General features: G+C 38.6%; 1 protein-coding gene across 8 annotated transcripts in view; it reads left to right on the forward strand.

Moving 5' to 3' along the window:
* Positions 1-15,175, forward strand: part of LOC149806905 (ornithine decarboxylase-like) — a 142,233-nt gene that overhangs the window by 51,192 nt on the left and 75,866 nt on the right. For 7 of the 8 annotated variants that reach the window (XR_016421262.1, XM_089959440.1, XM_089959488.1 and 4 more), the window contains one exon: positions 10,449-10,590. Coding sequence is in view for 7 of the 8 variants with exons in the window: in XM_089959440.1 (XP_089815566.1) it covers positions 10,489-10,590 (102 nt within the window). In the remaining variant the exon portion in view is untranslated. Of the gene's footprint in view, positions 1-8,424; positions 8,536-10,448; positions 10,591-15,175 lie in introns of those variants that run through there. The other variant, XM_089959477.1, reaches the window with a different exon arrangement.

The following is a 15,175-nucleotide window of genomic DNA, read 5'->3' on the forward strand; positions in this document are numbered from 1 at the left end:
GGTCATCTCGGACATCTCCTCAAGAGGTGTCGTCGCATTTAATATGTATGTATGTTGCTATGGAAACAAATTGTAGCATAAATGGTATATACATTGAGATTGTTTGACGATGTAAGTAGTTCATATAAGCGGCATGCAGGTTTACGGCGTATAGGAATTGAATGGGAAGACTTAATATGTTATGCTGGTTTAAGTAAGATTTTGTGGATGGCTTGCGCTTGCCATAGTGAAGAATCAAACTTTAATTTTAAACGGTAGAATGTAAAATCTTGACTGTTTTCAAGGCCAGGCTTTATGGATGCCCGACATTAATAGCAAGGAAGAAGTCACATAGACGACGAGTGAGTCATAGAATAAAGAAAGGTTTCTATACAACAACTTTTACGCACGATTATGCGGCATGGCGTAAAACATTAATTTGGGGTTGCAAAGCCAAATATCATGACTCAAACATGAGAATTTTTGTTGCATTCTATGATTCGTCACTACAAATGTTCAAATGCGCGGATTTGTCATGCAATACAATATATTTGACCAAACGAAATAATAAACTAGGTTATTTCAGAAGCAAAGGGGCGGTTTCTTTTAACAATTAAATGTATGTTACCCGGTAGAATCAAATATACCCTTCAAATAAAGTGAATACTGTAATAGATGCGAATGTTAGCAAACACAACACCATCCATTGAACCATTTATCGGCGGCTGTCCGGATCGAGAAAAAAAATAACAGACGAGAAAAATCCGCGAAAACCCTATTATAACATAAACTTCGACATGCACCCGATCAATATTTTTCTCACGGGTATATAAAACGATCCCTTTACGAGGCTAAATAACGCTTCTAGAAAGATCGCGTGGTATGTCGGTGTTGAGAATTAAATTACATTGGGCGTTTTAAAAAAAAAACTTATTATCAAACTCTCACGTGTTCGTGAGTTAGCAAGACTGATTGCAACAAATCTTGAGCGTGCGCAAAGACATTTTTATTTATTATTTATTTTATTTTTAGACGAATTTGCGACGTGATCGAAGGAAGATATCTATCACAGGAAGATAAACAAGCACGATATGGATGCATCCTGTACAGTTTTTCTCCAAACGTGTTTACCGGTGTGCTTAATTGAATTACGGTCGCATGGTGCAGCCACACGATATTCGTCGCTCAGTTTAGATACTTCTTTCAGGACTAGTATCCCTGTATTGTTTTAGATTAGTATGCTGCCATCTTCAAAGCTCCTCGTTGCGACCAGCTGATGGTGATCCACCAAAAAAACTGATCTCGTCAGGCCAACCCAGCACGGTTCTGACCGATGACTGGTTGATATCGACGTAACAATCGTTGTCTGTCACCGTGATTGCGACACCAATGTTGGTTCGCGAACAGACAGCATAATTGAAGATTCCTTTTCAGCTATGTTCTTTTATCACGCGCTGAATTGTTTTTGTAGACTTGCTTGATTTCGTACGCGTCAATGGGAATTCCAGCCAAGTTCCAGTCTGGGGTTTCATCTGGTTGTTTTTGTAATAGAACACCGCGAATTATTTGCGGATAGACAGCCGAACGGTTCTGAGAGAATATTTGGTCCGTTGTAATAAACTCTTAGTTGGGCAATTTATAGTCCTTGGCTGTTTGACGCTAAGATCGCTTTTGGAAATTATATTTCGAATGCAGATGTGGATGTAATCACGGACACCAGCCACATTGTCGGCGTGGTTGTGTTTCTGATTACACGATCGAGTCGTGACGTGATTTCTGAGGTCATATTATTAGTAACTGTTAATCAAGTTGATGTTTGAACGGTGTTTCGATGATCTGTTTATCCCACGCTCTCGCGGAGGGACGCGCACGCGCGATCATAAAAGTTGCTGATATGTGCGAATTCGTCGTAGTCGAGATTATCATCAGACAGCGCTACAGAAATCATAGACGTGTACACGTTGCTCGCGATGGTGGCGATCCTTGTGTGTTCCTGTAGCTTGTTGATAGCGCATTAGGATAATCGGTTTGCAACTATGTTGAGCACCGATGGGGCTGAAATTACTATGCTGACCGTTATTTGGATTGCTGATGCTATCACGTACGTGGCTTGCAGTGACACTAATGTTGTAAACGACGGTCGAAGGCGTATACGTAGCTGATTTCATGACGGATACTTTGCAAAGACACGGTTGAATATCTAAATCGTCTAGTTTCGTTTAATCAAGGAAGAATACCTGCAATTGATCCAAGTATTCCAGTGATAATATCGGTCCATCTGATATTACTTGTTTTCTTTAATTGTCCCAATCCAATCGATTCTGAAATGCAACATCTTTAGGACCAACCCCTGGTAACATTCATAAGTTCGGCGAATTGGTCGCATACCTGGGACAAATCTAGGTCTGTTTAATGGGTTATTCGTCGATTTGATCTTCCATGAATTATAATAATCTCGTTAAGCACCACAGTTACTTCACGACCACATATTGGTCGATCGGTACGTGTTTGTGTTGGCAACGTTGAAAATCTAAATACATCGCCGCTGATCTACACGACTAATTTTTTTTTTTTTTTTTGGGGGGGGTATCCCGTATGAATCCAAATAAACTACAATAGTGGGTCAATCGCGTATGAGACCCAGTGAGTACCCGGGCGTTTTTGTCAATCAAGATTAATTATTCCAGTTTTGGTGCTTTCTGGCGTGACCTGATACCAGATCCTGTTTGCAAGTGTTTTCGTGTCAGTCTGAGTCCGCACCTTTTTTAAAAACGGTCTCCGATCGCCTTTGTATGCCATCCCAGCTACGGCTCCAACGGCATCTAACGTGGCCGTTCTTTCAACCGCTAAAGCTTCAGCGTCGACCAACCCGGGTAGTGCTGTCAGAAAAGAAAATATTCCTCCGATGCGACCAAATTCGCAAAGCCGGCAAGTTTGAATCCGATATTATTTTGCGTCGTTTCATGTACGTGCTAGATTTGTCGGTGGTCAGCTAGTTTGTTTGATCCACCTTACAATGTGCGTGCTCCAGTTTAAACGCTGACTGTTGTTTCTTAATTTAGTCCTGCGTCAGGGCAACATTGTGGGGTTTGCATGACATGTTTATATCTGTGTACGTTCTAATTACATATTTTTCACTGTGCCATCAAGGACACGCATTCGTCCGCCTCTACCTTTCAGTGTCAGCGTGTAATCAAATAACGTTACCGCGATAGCTCTGTATTCTGTTATAACCTGCCCACCCCGGAGTTACACGAGCACGAAAGTACATGTCAGCCACGGATTTTATTGATAAATCTAGATACTCCAACGAAAAGAAATAAACTCGATACGGCGATAAAACATTTCTCTGATGTACTCATAATTTAGTGTCAACACTTTGATCTTTGCCTATAAACGATCTTAATTTATAATGCACACGAGCAACATTATACATTTTTAAATCAAGCTGTATTCTTCGGATGGTTTCTGATATCCATTTAGCAGCAACGACACTTCGCTGACTTTGAGCTTGTCAAACACAATCGGGTTTCTTGTTTTTTTGTTTTGCCTCGTAATATCTTGAAAAGCAAAAATACGATTCCAAGCTGTGATGCAATTTTCTATATAAATTGTCATCTTACTATAATCTGAACCGAGTTAAATTTCATTGTTAATCATGATAGTGTTGATTTTCAGGCAATCGTTGTTTATCACCGAATGATGGAGTAAAAACTGGCATCTACAAAGTTAATTTTGCAAGTATAACTTGTCCAGCTGCGACAGTGCGTCATACCAGATTGCGTCATCGTCTTCGTTCTTTCAGCGCGATTGTATATTTAGCTCCAAATGTAACTTTTCTGAGATTTATAAAATCAGTGATAGGCGACAACAGATTAGCAGGTGAAAAACCACCATTGTCGGCAATCATTGCTCATGTCGAAACAAATCATAGATTGTACTTTTCAGTTATCAGTGTCACTTGGTGGCCGCCGGCATCATATTTACATATCTGTTTTCAGGCAGATAAACGATATCATTTGAGAACATCATCGACGGACCCAAAGTGCGTGAATAATCATCGCTCTACCTTGCCAACCCAATTATCGTTGCTGAACGTCTACATCAGTGAAACAAATTTCAATTTCTTTTCCATCATTAAAATATCGCGCACCGCTCAACAACGCCATCACATCGTTGTTGACAAAACCAACTCGATCACGAAGTCCATAAACGGTTCCATCAGTTTTTGCAGGTTTACCGTCGACTTCAAATATGCTTCAGCGGACAAAAGTTATATGTATCCTGAACCTGTAGTTCTAAACGACTCGTTCGTTTGGTGCATGTGCGTTATAAAAACAATGTTGATAATCACGGACGGAACTGTCTTTTAGCAACGGTGCGTCCATGTCAATTGCGGGATCTTTTACAAGTTTGAACATTTTATAATAATTGCTATTGTTTTAAACGACGAGCGGATTAACCATTATTGGGCAGTCCATTGCCAACTATCAGATTTGCAGCGATGATTTTATTCTTTCAGCGCCACTTGTCTTTTTGGCCAACAAGGAAGTCAATGGTCGTTTAACGACAAGTTCACGCAATCGTCGATTTGCATCTACAGTTATAATTTGACTAAAATGTGCAGACATCATCGCAGTGCTTGGGAGTGCTACTGGTGGACTAGCTTGAGATACTAAGAAGGCAGTCATTATATTGTTTTGTTTGTGCCGATCTAATTGCTGATCAGTCGCTGTGGTAAATGTCATTAATTAATACATCATTAAGTGCCCGATAAACGCGTCGACCCATTATTTTTGCTGGTTTAAACTTGCTGGCAAATTCCAGTAGCTTTGTCAATCATTTCGTCGGAATTGTTACCGGCACGTAAGCAATCCATGACAATTTTAAGCAGGTCAGCGTCAGTCAGCACTTGATGCAGACAAACGTGTGTTGTGGCTCTGGTCACCACGGGGTAGCTCACTGTCCGTTCATGTTAGATGGTCAATAACCTGAATGGTGACGACTGTTGCTCTTGTTACTGTACTTGTTTTTTTCTAGTGGCAATAAGAATTGTTCACCCCGTCTTGTTTATGTACTTTACTGATAAAATGCTAATAATCACCCTTGTCAGTCCCTGTAGTGCCAAGTGATTCTCGATATACCACGCCGATCTACTGACATTCTCTAGCCTCACCATGATCTGTTTAAAGTAAATGATGCCGCATTCTACATCCTACCTGAACAGTTGCAACATGATCGCCCATAAGATACATGTACCCGTCTTGGACAAAATATTTGGTTTTTAATTTTGGTTTGGGCTGTTCATTAATAATCTTTTCAGCAGCCTGAACCTCATCACAATATTTATTAGCCGCGGACATGGCTTCGTCTATTTCTTTTGGTAGCACCCCAACAGTTTCTTGTGTTGCTTTGGTTTTAGCAGCTATTTGCTAGGTTGTTTAATAATTGCTGTGCTTGTAGCTCCTGCTTAAATGCCTCTGACAGCATCTTTGCTAGCCAAGTTTCCACTGTGTGAATCCTATCTACATCTTGGTGGATTGATCAGATATTTGAGTACTTCGGGTCTGGGAATTTGATTGGATGTGGCGACAAGCCACCGTGTCCTAATCAGAATCAAGTTCTTCAAATGTGCACACTGTTCCTACATGATCGAGAGAAGGTGAACAAACAAATGAAATGGACTTGGCTCACAAATAAGCAATTTTCCAGTGCCTTTCTGTGTTTCTACAAATAGATCATTTCCCTCATATACATATGGAATTGCATCTCTCTGGTACGTAGTCATATTTCCGATGTTAAACTTACAATTTATACTATAGAAGTCAATTTCCTCCACTATTTTAGACCGATGTACAAAGTGTCGCTCAGACACGCTTTTTGTTAGCTGGCATCACACACAGAAGGAATACACCATTGAATAAAATGGTCCAGTATCATGTCCTTAGCATATTTTGTGAGGGCGCTATCTCCTGTCCTCGCTGATATATGCAACACGTCATCTTGGGTAGCTGCCCTGTCTTAAATCTCAAGATATTTAATACATTCAATCTGGCAACATTTCTACATTTTGAGAGTTGTCTTTGCATCCTTTACCGCAGCTGTTCATGCCAGTATAACCATTATCTTAAATATATCACTGGAGTGCAAAGAAATGTCCTCTTTCTTGGAGACTGGATGATCTGTGAAGAAAGTTTACCAACCTTAAAACAACTGACAGACACCAATCACCTGGCCCTGACAGCAGACTGAGGCAGGGTCGCGTACAGGATAGTAGAACGTAGACAAAATGCCGGGGGCCCACAGCGGTCAGGGGAACCCATCACCGTCACAATTAGTAATTCGGGGTAGGGGTGGGGTCCTGCTGGATAATTTTTCTTACGGCCAACAAATCCTGTCCGCTGTCGTGGTCTGGGGATTACACAGTATAATTGTCTTCTGTGTCCTGTGATGAGTAAATGCGTATGTAAGAAGAGCATTAAGAATGGTGGATCTTAACTGCTGAAATGGATTTTTAGTACCGTATTAGACGAAATATTGTTTAATGCACAAGTCAATATCCCCAAATTACTCATAGAAGGGAGGCAACATCTAAAACCTGTCTATAACATCATGATTTTCCTGAAACTTATCACCATGCCTTTCTAGTGTCTCGTTCTCATTAATTTTGACAACCGGATCTGTCTCAAAATTGATCCCATATTACATGCACTTTTTTCAGCATGCTCGTAACGTGAGAGAGAATGTATGGTCTCACTGGAGAGCCCCCCAACATACCTCAAGGAACTTACAAATGTATTATACAGGTATTCTACGTTTTTTTATTTGTGCGAACACTGTATCAGAAAACCGATAGGCATATTAGGTGACCCAAAACCATGGTTCGAATGGCAAAGGGCATTTATATCTGTGTGTCCCCCCCTCCCCGGTTTTGTACTGTTGTGTGGCTATACTTTAGGGGCAAAAATTTTAAATGGGGATCATCTACATTTTAGATTGGATATACTGGTATAGATTTCATTAGCCATTTTTCCATTGTATCATACCTCCAGGCTTACAGTGTGTTTCAATCAGGCGTGTATGTCAGTCAGTACGCAGGCAATAACCCTTTGGTTTCCTTACTCTTTTTAATTTAACAGTGATCCTTGCTGGGGATATACCCCTTCATGGGTTGGTATTATTTTTAAAGACTGTCTTTCTATGTATCCAATCGATTCTACGTCTCTGATTACAAGATAACATAAAATAATAAATGAAAACAGCAATTCAATAGCGAGAAATGACAACAATGTGTTGTACTTAGCGTATGCATGATACGTTTATTTTGGAATCACAGTTGTTATTGTATGTCTTTTGTTTCTTTGCTTGTTTGTTTGTTTGCAGGGCGGGGGGGGGGGGAGGGGGCGTTAGGCCGATTGGACCAATTTGGCCCAATCAGGTCCAGCGCTCGCAAGGGCCCCGCGTGTTATTTAGTTTTAAAAAAGTATATATATATATATATATATATATATATATATATATATATATATATATATATATATATATATATAGAGAGAGACAGAGAGAGAGAGAGAGAGAGAGAGAGTAATTTTAAAGTAATGGAAGAAAATTTCAATATCATATAAACTTTGTTTAAAAGTTTATTTCCAAATGCCGTGCTCACAGAGTGCCCAGCGCGTAAATCCAGGGGGCCCCGCCAAAATGATCCAATGCGGGCCCCTCGTTTGCTAAGGCGTTCCCTGTTTGCGTGTTTGTTTGGTCCTTTGTTTTTTTTGGCTGTGTGCTTATGACAGTGGTCTTTAAGATCACAAAATTGGCTTGTTCTCCTTAATGTGTTTTGGGACAACCGACCTACTGCCCTGGTCCAGCCGACCCACTTCCCTGGGACAACCGACCCACTGCCATGTCCCTATCGATCTCCTTGCTGTGTACTGGGTCAGCAGGCCCACTGCTCTGTCCCTTTCAATTTCCTTGCTGTGTTTTGGGGAAGCAGGCCCACTGCCCTGTCCATATCAGTTGCTATCTTTTAAAGGTGCCGAAAATATTATGCCTGCAAAGTCATGCGTTGGCGACGATTCACAGAGCTTGATTCGCGGTCTGTTTCTTGGGTAATTAGATGCACTAATCGGTTAACATGTACATCTAGAACATTGTAATTAATTGGTGACACTTAAAGATCCCTTGCGTACGATGTAAGTGATAATCTTTATAACCACCAGTTGTGTCAGGAAGTTTTCCACTTTACGGACAGCTTCCTCATCAACAAAATACCAGTAATGCAAAATATCTTACAGCGGGCTTTGCCCAACTAAAACCAGGTATTGAATGCGTGTTGAAAATGACACACACCAATAACTACATGGTATAATATATGGGTTTGAACTAATAAGATTTTGAAAACGGAGCATTAGGTTGTCACGTGGTACGTACCTGAGTCTAGACTTTGCAGTATTTCGAGCAATGTGATTACAGAGATATTCGTCACAGGATTACGCTAGGAAAAAAGACAACAGTAACTACATGTTAGCTTCCAGATGTAGCTCTCTTCTGAGGAAGGTAATTAATGTTAATTAGATAAATTACTGACTTCAAAACTGGCAAACGTCTTCAATGTTATGTAATATCAGAGAACATTTTCGGAATTAGCTTTATAGTTACATCGAAGGAGGATAGATGTTTTATTTACAATTTTCCTTATGAACTTGTATAACCGAATTTAATATTCAAAATTAGATATTGCATTTTGAAAATAAATAAGTTTATATGCATATAATTCAATCGTACCAAATTCTCTGCTCTCTATTATTTAGATTTTTTATATGAAGCTGCAAACTTATAACGAATAAAAAGGACAACATACATCGTGAGATCATCAATAATATTAACGTGCATATTATAGATAATAAGTCGAAAATGGTAGGGTACCAAACTGAAAATCACAACTCGTATATTTTACCACACATATTTCATTGATATCACCTATGAAAATACATTGTTTACTATATCACTAGGAACATGGTTATATAAATTTAAACATCAAACAGTATCTCAGCGGGCTACAAGAAAACAAAACAGAATCATCTAGGCAAGTTTAAATTCAATATGGTCAAGAATACAATGAAGAATTAAACTTAACTTTAAGGCTGTGTTATTTCCTTTTCACTTTAGCATGTTTCATTAACGGTATTTATTTCCATTCAATAAGATTCTTAACTAAACATTAATTCACAATGACAAGCGTTGACATCATCAGGACTTTGTTAATGATACAAGTTTCGTTACGTTCACGGCATATTGACTGGGAACAAGCAGAATCACTGTTTTGCAAGAACGTTGCAAGGCAAACACATGCAACTGGTTTGGAAGAAAGACTATAATGGTCTATTGAGCAGTAGTAAATGACTAGCTGCCAAAACGATTTAATAAAAAGAAAAGAGCAAACGTATCCCAAGTGGAGAAACAATAGTATAACTTGCACACAAATCGATAAGAAAAGACGAGATAATACAAGAAATCAGACACTATTCTCTTACCAATGATGTCGTAGGTTAGAGAATTAAAAGGGAATTGAAAGATAACATTTAAGTACCCTTGATTCAGTGGCGTCAGAGGGGGTGCCATCAAAATGACTGTCTATAAAATATTTGAATTTTTGTGCGGGAAGGAGGTAAATGGGGGTGACACCATTAGTTACCGCACTGGGTGACACCAACCCTAGTGACGCCACTGCCTTGATTGCTTTATCGACACCAAACCTTAAGATACATCTTATATCCTACTCAAGCACATCGTCCAACTCAAAGGCGACCTCAGAATTATTTTGAGGTAATGTGGGGCAAACATGTGGTGGTCAGCTAGTAAATCTTACAGATGTAGGCCAAAAACATACTTTGAGGTGAAGGGGGGGGGGTAAGTGACTCCTCCTCGTGTCCCTGTGTACAGGCGCCCATGGTCATTCCCGACTGAAATATTTGGTAGGTCAGATCCAGCATTATGGGTGACCAGAGACTCAAGGCAGAGTTATTATGACGCCGATAAAAACAATACCAATTCTCAATGTATTCCTCAAAATAGTTTAGCGTATCTCTTGAAATCTTGAATCTTTATTGTTGTTTAGGGTTTAATGCCTTTTTTCAGCCCATGTTAGGCTATACATAACGTCCAGTATATCTGGTGGAGGAGGAAACCGGGATTACTCCGGTAAGAATCACCAACCCACGGGAAGCTACTGGCACATGACCACATGGGCCAGACTCGAGCCCCCGCAGACAGAGGTGAGATGGCAGTGATCGGTAAAGATGAACGCTTTAGATCCGAGGGCCCAAAAGTTAATCGAATTATTTTTATTATGTTAATATAGGTCTTACTAGATCATAAAATTTAGAAAGTATTTGTTAAGAGTGATATTTTCTGGGATGCTTCTTTTTCTTCAGATCATTTTAACATTTTTTTTTTTTTTTTTGCTTCAGGGTGATCTGCCACATGTCAACATTATTTTAACACCATAAAATGAAAATTTGTATTGGAAACAATTGTGTGGTCGATCTTCTTCCTTTTGAAAAGACACGTAAAACCCTTGTGGAGGAAAAAATAGCTCTTCACGAACGAAAGGTAAGATTGAGATGATATTTGGCATAGGAAACTGTGTAACTAAGATTAGATGTTAGTGGCGAATATACAATCCCGTTCTCTTCACGGCGAAAATAGCGATTGCTATGCCCCGAGTCATCTAGTGTTACGCTTCTTCTGTCTGTCTATATGTTACTCCATTACTGCTACAGACCTGGAAATTAGGGCATTATCGACCAAATATTCTTCGTACATGCAAAAGTTGCATTTAAGTGTACAAAACTGATGAATGACCCTTAATGCTGTGTAGAAGATCATCAACTTCTGAATCCTTCGGTCATATTTAGATAACAGTTTGAGTTCATTCTGATTTTTAAGCACAACATTTCTAATTAGATATCATGACCTATATTATTTTCCATAAGTTTTACCAATTAGTGTCACCAAATCGTGTTCCTTTTATTTGGAGATGTGAACTATTGTTAAAATGTTTACTAGATTGCCCACACCATCAGCGCCAAACACAGATAATAGTGTGCGACTGTTTCCTGCCTTGACAGAGTTATAAGGAATAATATATGGAAACAGTTATAATTGATCCGTCTTGAAGTATTTTACTAGTCGACGACTTCAACGAATGTACTGATTTTAACAAGGATATATAGTATGCGTCTTGAGCTCACCTATGTGTACATGACACGCGAGATTATCAAATGGCACGGCGTTGGACGTACGCCGTAAGATGTTTGTTAGCATTTGCTGCTCTCACTTCATCCAGAACAAGTGCCCCATTGTCTTGAATGAAGTGTTTGCCATGCAACGGTCAATTGAACTTGTTAGGGATGTTTATATAGTAAAGCATCGGGGAGGGTGAACAGACCAATTTTGGAGAAAGTCTTCGTTGAAAATAAAACTTTATACGAAAAACAAAATATGAAAATACAAGGTCACTAACGACAAAAACCGAAGCCTCTAACCGACCAAGATTTTCTCTAACTGGGTTAGCTCATTCTGTTACTTTACCTTTATCGCTTGTGTTTTCAAATTTGTATGTGTGTTTGTTTACCCGTCCGACACTCATTTTGGTCGCACCCTCCACCTACCACCACCTAAAAAAATTCAACATGCTCATTTTGATGTCAGCGCTCCCAATGAAGTTCATCAAGCAGATATTTTGATTTTACCACACGATACCGTTAAAATTGGAAGACTTAAATCGCGTACATACAAATACGCGTTAACCGTCGTTGACGTTGCAAGTAGATATAAAGAAGCAGAACCACTATCAACTAAAACAGCAACTAAAGTTGCATCTGCTAGTAAACGAATTTATTAGCGAGGACCCTTTCGATGGCCACAGTTGTTACAGGTTGATCCTGTCAAGGAATTTCTTGGTGCAGTATCATCTCTGGAAAAAAATCAAAACGTTAAAATCAGACGAAGACATACCGCATTTCACCGTGATCAGACAATTATTGAACGATTTAATCGAAAACTTGGTGAGCGGTTATCTGGATATTAGATTGCGAAAGAAATAATTAAAAAAGAGAAGAGATATCGTGATTGGGTTGCAAGACTATCAAATGTAAAATAGCTTCATTAAATAATAAAATTTCTCGTGCAATTTCTATGAAATCCCTTTATTATATCAGAGACAAAAAAAGCATACCAATACAACGACATGACTACTTTTCAAAACAACCAGCACTAGATAATGTGACTGTTAGATACTTATAGGAACCTGGTGAACTTAAAGGTGTTAAAAAAAGAGCAATTGATCCTATTTAGAGTGTAACCATACATACAAATTTCAGCGTGGTAAGATCCACGGGTAGACCGGCAATATACAGACTAGATTCGACTCTCGTCAACGTGGATTTGTACACGAACAATTACAAGAAATTCCTGAAGACACACAATTACCACCGCGCTCACTTTTGTGAACTAGCACCTCGACGTCGATTACACTCAAGAAAGTTCAGTATCTCATTTTCGCGTGTGTGACCAAGACTACTATTAATTCTATCTACGGTAAACTGTCTTGGATTATTATTTTAATACTGCCACGATATTACTGTGTTGCAGCTCGCGCAATGATTATTCTGTCGTTGTTTCAATATCATGATAAATTCAACATCAGGATCAAAGTCACAGTTTTTTGTCACACTGTTTATAAGTAATTTTTGTCTTACTACATCATCGCTATTGCCAGCAATGGTTTCCCGAGCTTGATTTTTTTTTCTGTGAAGTCTATGATGACCCTCCGCAGCTGAGATATTCTTCTGATTCGAGACACTGCAAGATAAACTAAATGTGACCATTCAATACGGTCATCAACAATCCAAATATTAGTCTCGGAAATAGTTAATCCTTGTGACTACTGAATCTTTATAGCATATCTTAGAGTCCATGGAGTTTTGTCCATCGTTAACGGGCTCTCAACAACACTGACAGGAACTTAAACAATATCATTTAACACAAGACTTTATTTTCTACCACAACCTGGAATTTCAACGTCGATATTTTGCCGTCGAGTATCTCCTGGGCGATAACATAATGGTACATGTAGACCTGAAAACCGTTTTTTATGTAACAGAAATAATTGTTGTTGAAGTGTATCATGAACTATTTTTCTACTTGCAACTATCAAATGATCTGGTCTTTATAAATCCAAAAAATCATTCATAGGAGTTTCTGGAATTACTTCACGCATTATTTCACACTGAAATTTTTTTGGTTGTAGTCTGATTCATTTCTTAAGATCTGTTAATTCTGGATCAAGCGCTCTATGATCATCAGTTACTTCCTCATAATAATCTACGAACGTTTTTAGCCATTCATGCGAAGACAATCCAACAAAAGGTGGCGGTTGACCATGATCACCACGCATTATCACTGCAGTATTTTTTTCAACAACCAATCAAGAAATATTATTAATGTCTCCAGCGACACTTGACATATTTCATCCTGGATAATAATCTTTGGAATATACTTTTCACCCATTCGTTCAGGAGTCCATGTATTTTCCTTCCATCGGAAAAAGCTGTGATAAGTATGAGATTTAACTCCTCGTTCGTTCATTTTCCTGGCAAGCATGTGTGTCGGAGTTAACACAATTATATTACGTCCACGATCGTGTTGTTTTACCAGAACTTCCTGGTCCATTGAGACAAACAGTCTTAAGTCTAGTTATAGGATCATATACCGATGGTGCAGATGACAATTCTAACATTTTATTATTTTCATGATAAATGTCTTTAATTGCAATGTTTTCGGACTCAGAATAACTAAGTATATTTCCTTGTTTTATTCTCTGTTCGTCCCATCATGCACGAGCGCCGATATTTAATTGTTTTAACAGGTATGCATGTTTCTTATCGGTATAAAATGAATATGTGGTGATTCTAACTAAAGTATCAGAAAATCGGTTTATAATCGATAATAAATTTATCGAAACGTACGCGAGCATTGAATATCTTGAATAAGTAAACTGCGGTGACTTACCATCAGTGTAACTCACAATTGTACCTAATTTAATTCCGTCCGATAAGTTAACATTACTTCAAGTTATAAATGTGTTTCTCTTCGTTGTATCAGTAATTATAAAATCGAGTTCAGCATTGCCTATAATTAATCTTGCACAATGTCGTTTATGATCATATGATCCTCCATGCGTAAATTTATCAATTATTTTTCTGCCACGATCTTGTGCCAGTTTATTCTCAAAATCAGTTTTATCAGGATTTGCATCATCGGAATATTTCTTTTGCTGCGATAACCAAACTTGTTTCTGTGGACGATATTATATAATTGCTACACTTAAAACTAACGATATCAATAATTTTACATCAAACAGATATGGTAATAAAACTATTGGTGCCCACGCTTTCTCTGAAAAGTGTTTGCCAAAGCAGACATAACAAATTGGATGAAGATTTTCAGCAAACTTAAATGATGTAATTCGTGCAAATCCAATCAGGTCATAATCTGGTAAGGGTCCGTTTGGCGCGACTCTGGTCATCTCGTGTGTTGGATGACCGAATCTCTTAAAATACTCAGAACATTCTCCCAAAGAAAACTTCCAGGATTAACATGCAACCATATCAACCGAGATACCATCCTTATAATCGTAGTTAGTATTCCATAATCCACCGTGTCCATATTCAATACAACTGGGCTGGACATCTTCAAGAAATTCCAAACGTGTTTGTTTGTATGAAGTTTCCTTCTGAGCAAAATGAGCAGCAACTGATGGAACGGTAAAGCAATTACTCAGTAATTGTTCAGTATTGTCATGGGTATATTTCAACGCAAGATATTTCATTTCTTTCCGGACAGATTCTCTGCGATAAATATCTCCATTAGGTCGTACAAACTGATAATAGTTTCCATCATCGGAACTTTGAAACAGCCAAACTGATACAGGATCGTTTTTACTGATATTTCTGATAAAATCAAATACATCTCCTGGTAAAATCTAACGGTTCTGTCTCTTGGAAATATTGTTAGAGCCAAAGTCCACTCATGCACACCATGATCAATAAGAATATTTATCGGAGCTCTGATCAATAATAATATTTATCGGAGCTCCTTTCGATTTATATTTCGATTTGTACAAGAGTTCTCA

This window comes from Sinohyriopsis cumingii, chromosome 1 (assembly GCF_028554795.1).
Source record: "Sinohyriopsis cumingii isolate HCF-2022 chromosome 1, ASM2855479v2, whole genome shotgun sequence".
Classification (NCBI taxonomy): Eukaryota; Metazoa; Mollusca; class Bivalvia; order Unionida; family Unionidae; genus Sinohyriopsis; species Sinohyriopsis cumingii.